The sequence below is a fragment of the Bactrocera tryoni genome, chromosome 3, assembly GCF_016617805.1.
Source record: "Bactrocera tryoni isolate S06 chromosome 3, CSIRO_BtryS06_freeze2, whole genome shotgun sequence".
In the NCBI taxonomy this organism is placed as follows: domain Eukaryota; kingdom Metazoa; phylum Arthropoda; class Insecta; order Diptera; family Tephritidae; genus Bactrocera; species Bactrocera tryoni.
In genome coordinates this window covers 20,134,919-20,141,208 of record NC_052501.1, presented here as the reverse complement: position 1 = coordinate 20,141,208, position 6,290 = coordinate 20,134,919, and the positions used below count along the sequence as shown (strand labels likewise).

Below are 6,290 nucleotides of genomic sequence, written 5' to 3'. Positions count from 1 at the left end.
TTCTGCTTCAAACTGATAATGATTTTTAAACGATTTGCCATTTTATGCGTATTTTTATTTAAAGTTTGCGCAATGTTAGTGCTGCATCTGTAGATTTGTTTGCTCCGCTGCTGGCTAACATCTGTTTCAAGCTGAATGAGGAGATTGCAATTCCAAAGACGGCCATCATGGTAGCGGAACGTGGCACTACGCGGTCAGGAGAGGCTGTGGTGAAGACACTGCTTGACGACTGTGCTGAAGACTGCAAAGGGGATAAGAAGGTGCAAAGATTAATAAAAAAAACGCCAATTATTGATTGGTATAAATACAAAGTATAGCTATTATATAACAAACGCTATAAATACGTTAAACGCGATAAGATAACTGAAATGAGATAACACGTTAAATACCTGAAAGTGTGGCGGTAATTGTTAGTACAAGTGTTTGCTTGCAAATAGTAATTAGCGAAATATTTAGCTTGCGCACTTTGAACTTCCGAAATATTGGAAAGTAAAAACATATGAATACAAATATGCGCTTTTAATTTGATTTCCATATTTCTTTCATTTGTAAACAAATAGAGGAAAATGCGTGAAATATTCAGGCAGACAAGGTCGCTTGGATTGGCAACGGCCGGCACAAGTGTTTGTGTTAATTTTAGCAACACAATTTGCATTTAGCATAAAAATAAACGAAAGCACCGCAGAAATTGGCAATATGCCCACTAATGGTTAATTAAAAAATTATACCACAAAATATATGTATACACATAAATGCATACAAACAAGTTGGCGGACGGAAAAGAACATAAAAGAATTTACGCAGCATTAGAAATTTAATTTAACAAGTCAAGTTCAATTTATCAAAGAAATGTTTGCTAAACGCGACAATACATATATAATAATATATGTACATATGTTTGTATGCACGCCAGTTCAACAATTGCTAAGGAAGTCAAAGCAAAGCAAAACAAATTCGCCACCAAGCAAAAACCTTATCATAACACGCGAATTTGTTTAGCAAGCGCCGTTCAATGAACTGATATGTCTATACGCAGCGCTCCCAGCAACAACAACACAACGCATTTATTTGTAAACAAACAAATAATGAATTCCACTACCTCCGCTAAGAGGAATTCGTCACTGGTGGCCACAATGTTATTTAGTCACTGACGTCGTTGTTATCTGTTTTTTTTTTTGCATTTTATTTTCTTTTGTATTACCTGGCTGGTCGTTTCTAAGTGTGGACCAGTTATGTAAACAAATATGATACCGAGAGGTTTTTGTTTTGTTCTCGCTTATCTCCACAATACTACACACAGAATGCAAATAACTACTTGCTGTAATTTATTATTATGACTTGGTTGTAAATATTTTGCACTTTAATGAATGATATAATAACAATGTGTTGGAGAAAAAGTCACGCCAGTCACATGTTTTAATTACTAAGAGAATTTATATTTAAATCGCTTCTTATCTTCCATAATGCGTTCTATTTATAGCAAATCCAAATGCAAATACCATAACGAAAATGCGCATTTTCTAAACATTTGAGTAACGAACTAATGTCGGCATATGTCACCTTGACATGGAAAATGGTATTCATCTCTATGTAATTAATTATGCCACTATCAGTCAGGCTAAAGTGCAAATGCAAGACTAAAAATGCTGATTCATTTTCTTGAACCCAAAGTAAACTTTTTGTGTAATAAGGTTTTACTAATTTTTGGAACCTTGTAGTTTACGATAACCTATGAACTTCACTTGATATATTCATAAGCAATTCTAAAATAAACAATATCGGACGCTTCTAAAGAATATCCAGATTTTTAGATTGAATTATTAGGTTTATTACACATACCTACATACATACATAAATATCATTATGATGATACAAGCAATTGCTCATTATTTATAATGACCATAAATTAAATTTCCCACAATAAATCTATTTCTTTAAGGAGCTATAAACAAATTTTAACAATTCAGATTTTTTCTGTAAAATATGCCACTGTGACCCAAAATAAATCTTTATCATGCAAATAAGAAAAGTATGAAAGAGTAAAAAAAAAATAAAAGCAAAGTAACTTTTGGTTATACGTATAAATATGGGTGAATTAACGACGCGTCACAGCGCTAATAAGCACACTTAGGCTTGTGACGTACATAAGGTGCCGACTACGACTGGCATCAATCACATGAAATGATAACAGCGTAAATTCCAATATTTCGCAGTTTCTAACTACATAATCGTATTACAGAGTAATCTATTCCGTAAATAGAATATAATCGCACTATGTTAATTAGATTGTAGAATGTTCCAAATCTTTTTTTTTTTTAATTTCAATTAATAAAATTTAAAAGCAATTTTAAACATCAATTAAGAAAATAAAATTTAAGAGATTCAGACCGCTCAAGAATATTTAAAAAATAAAAAATTTACTTGCAGTACGAAGCAATTTTTCACTCCATGAGTTCAAGGACATGTTTTTGGAAAAAGACATTAATATGCTCTGTTTGAAAAATTTAAACACTTAAATAAATACAATAATTGTATTTGCTTGTCCGGCGTTTATTACATTGACACGTTGACATATTTTAAATGTAAAGTGCGTCAATGAGGATAAACACCCATATGTATGTATATATAGCATACACAAATGCAGATTTTGCGCACAGATCCAGCGCGATGGCGATGCTTTGTGATTAACCAAAACAAATAAAACGCTAAATTAATCGCTCTACGTCTGAACGAGTCTCTTTCATTTCATATTCTCCTTCTTCATTATCATTAATTATTAAAAAAAAAGAAACGCATGTCTTAAGAGATCATGCAACGGAAGCGTGCCGCCTGGCTTTGCAATGAAATGAAACTCCTATATGAAGTAGAAAAGTTCATAAGTTTTATTCTTTAGAATGCATTAAAATTTAATCAATTAATGAAGAGTTTATGAAACTAAACTTAAACATTACTTGCTAGTTAATTACTATTATTCAACAGTTAACATTTATCACTTTTATCTGAGATTTTACATAGGTACTGAAATTTTTCAAAACCGTAAATCGTGCTTGTGTTACGCATCACATAAGGCAGTGCTGGATTCAAAACCCAGCACAATACAAATACTCAACATATCACTTTTTAACTGACCTATGACAACCTAAAAACTTATTTTGCCAATAAAACACACAAAACTAGTTCCAGAAGCTGTCATCAATTCGTCCTATGTTCATTTCTGTGTTTTATTCCTCAGCACGGCTAGCACATTTACCAAACTGCTCCCAGCAGCATTCTCCGATTTTGCTGGTTGTTGTTTATTTGTGCGTTTCTTATGTTTTGTAAATGTCTTTGGAGACATTTCCTGTTTCACGCGCAAAGTATCAAAGTAACGAGAAATGCGCATTTTAGTATCGTTATTCAAGCTAGTCTTATCTGTTTGCTCTGATGGCTGTTTGGTTGCCGGCGTCTGCACAACTGGTTCCTCCTTAATATACTCGGTTTTAATTAATTCTAGAGATTTTATGGAGACTTTTGGCATATACGTATTATCTGCATTCATCGTACTTGCAAATCCAGCTTTAACAGTCTGTATGCACTGAATTTCGATTTGTGGTTTAATATCTTCTTTAGGAAGGCGTTCTTGCTTTGTTGCAACAGGAAGGTTATTGCTGAAGTCAAAACTTATTATAGGCATATCAAACGTTGGAGACGTTGCCGGAAGAGGTGGTATAACCTCTAAGGATTTTGATTCACACATTTGGATTGTTTTAGCTTCACAGTTGCTAAATAAAGCGTCAATAAAAGCAACATCTTCTGTATGATCGGTATCATTTGATTGCAAAGACGTATCCAATGTGGCGGATGTTATAGTACTTTCTGCTTCTTTCCCTAATCCGATATTTTGATTGAAGATTTCAGATTGACATGACTCCTGTTTTGTGTTCATTACCACCGTGGTTTTCTCATTTTTGTTAGTGTTGCTAAGCAAAGCTTCCACAAAACGTACACTGTCTGCATCGTCACATTCATTATTAGTAAAAGAAATTATATCAAGATTGGGTACAGAATTTGGTTTGGGGGAACAACTTTGATTTGCTTCGGCATTATTTTCATCTTCTGATTCAGAAAAGTCATTCTCATAGGGATATATGCAAGATGAACTTTCACATTTAACTATTTGTTCATCTATGTCAATATAAAATGTTCGCAACTTGTGGCTTTCCCCATTCTGCTGACATTCCAGACAGATATCACCAGGTTGAAATGTGCTCTGTTCCATGAGTATGTATGTATATGAAAGTAGTGTTCCGGGTGATTCTCGACTTTTGGGTTGTTTTTAAACCTTAATGAGAAATGTGATTTGTTATGATAGAGTTTTAAATGTTATTCATGGGAAGGAAGTCGAGCACAATTCAACCTGCTATTAGTAAACTATTTGAATTATTATTTTGATATGTCCATAGATAACGTATTTATATTTTGCTAACATGTTATTGTTTTAAACATATTAATATTTTTATAAGAGGGTAATGCGACCACACTTGAAATGTTTACCGCCTATGTCAATTTGTGCTCGCACTCCCTCATCACTAATTTCATTATTTAAATTTATAAACAGACTCACCTGTCCAAAACTCATACGAAGCGCATATTGTACCACACTTGAAGTTCTCATGTTTTTCACAAATTTATGTCAAATAATATTACTCCGCACGGATTGGCAAAATTAAATTAAATATCTGAAATACAAATAAAACATACAGATAAGTTACTGTTTTAGAGGTGTTTTCATTTGATCAAAGAAAACATCAATCGATTCAGAAAGCAACGTCCTGATTGACCCTTTGCTCACAAAAAAAATATGACCGCATAAACGTTTGTCACTCAATCAATAAGCCTATGTAAAATGCGGCAGCCGATTGATTCATATTCAATATACAATGCGCAGACTTCACACATAACAATAATTTAATAGCCTACATTTGTTCTTGGTTGATTATTTTCTTCATAATATTACTTACATAACAACAAATTTTTTAGAAATGACTATGAGCAGGTGGGCTATGAGACCCTAGTGCGACAGCGCACAATGTCAATTTACATATATATCGAATTTTGATATTCCACTTACTTTGATAATATTTTTGTTATTCTATTGCTGGGATGCGTTTCTCTACTGCTACTGCCGCTATGCTTCCACAGATTATATTTAATATTAAAAGTGCAAAAAGACAATCGTAGAGTTCAGCTAAATTTATTCGCGTGCAACTCACAGAAAATCTTCTAGAGAAAAGAAAAGACTCAAGACAGTGTTGCTGTATGAAATAAAAATATACTCCTAAACGACTTTCTAATATAAAAATATAATTATACATTTCAAAATGAATTCAAACCTATTTGAATTCGAACTATATTTTATATCTATTATTAATAGCATCTATTTATCTTTACCAACTTTACTTTAAAATACAAAAATGTTGTTCAAATAGCAATAATTTCAGTGTCCTCATAGTTTTTAGTATAAGTTTTTCATAGTTTTTCACATAAGTAATATGCTACTAGATTCTATTTAAATGGCATCACCAATCCTAATCGCATACAACTTTGCCTATATATCAGCTGTTATATTTCTGTCAAATTTATTTTAAACTCGTGTTGTGTAAAATTTTCTTGCGCACATAAATTATTGATCGTATTCAGATTTCACAAATTTTTGGCTGCATTTAACTTAAACAGAGCAAAATGGCTTTATCACCTGGCGTAAAGGAACGTTTAGAAGTGGTTTATGACGTCGCAAAGACCACGTTTCACTGGGGATTCATTCCGATGGTTATTTACTTAGGTAAGTTCTAATTTTTGGTTATCACAAAGTATATCAATGAATATAATTTTTTGATGTTTCTGTTTAGGTTTCCGTAAAGGCGCTGAACCCGGCATGCCACCACTATCGCTACTGAGCTTGCTTTGGCAATAAATCACACTTTTGTAACTTTACGGGGGGGATTCGTAACTGGACACATTATGGTACCTAAGTTTTATCGGTATAAACAATGTGCTTTAGTATGTTTAAAATAAAATGATAAATTTGTTGAATTTATTATGTTTATTAAATTGGTTATCTCTTCTTAGCTCTAGTAAGCAAATTTGTATAAATAAGGAATATCGAATTCATATTTGAGGAACAAATTAAAAAAAGAAAACTAAAGTGATAACACTGATTGAATAACCTCCAGGAAAATGTTAGTGCAATCTGAGCCAACATTATCTTTATTTATGTTGGTTGGTGTAAATTAGGAGATAATGCAATTTAA

The 6,290-nt window shown here is 32.6% G+C and overlaps 2 protein-coding genes across 2 annotated transcripts; one reads left to right on the top strand and one right to left on the bottom strand.

The window, feature by feature from the left end:
- Positions 1-2,859: 2,859 nt before the first annotated feature.
- LOC120772237 lies at positions 2,860-4,696 on the bottom strand. Its single transcript, XM_040100731.1, has 2 exons — positions 4,604-4,696; positions 2,860-4,321 (listed from the first exon to the last, which is right to left on the bottom strand). The coding sequence occupies exon 2, from the start codon at positions 4,256-4,258 to the stop codon at positions 3,209-3,211; it is 1,050 nt and encodes a 349-aa protein (XP_039956665.1). The 5' UTR covers positions 4,259-4,321; positions 4,604-4,696; the 3' UTR covers positions 2,860-3,208.
- Positions 4,697-5,602: 906 nt separating this feature from the next.
- On the top strand, positions 5,603-6,090 carry LOC120772239 (mitochondrial import receptor subunit TOM7 homolog). Its single transcript, XM_040100733.1, has 2 exons — positions 5,603-5,821; positions 5,889-6,090. Exons 1-2 carry the CDS (start codon positions 5,722-5,724, stop codon positions 5,951-5,953), a joined length of 165 nt encoding a protein of 54 aa, XP_039956667.1. The 5' UTR covers positions 5,603-5,721; the 3' UTR covers positions 5,954-6,090.
- Positions 6,091-6,290: the final 200 nt, after the last annotated feature.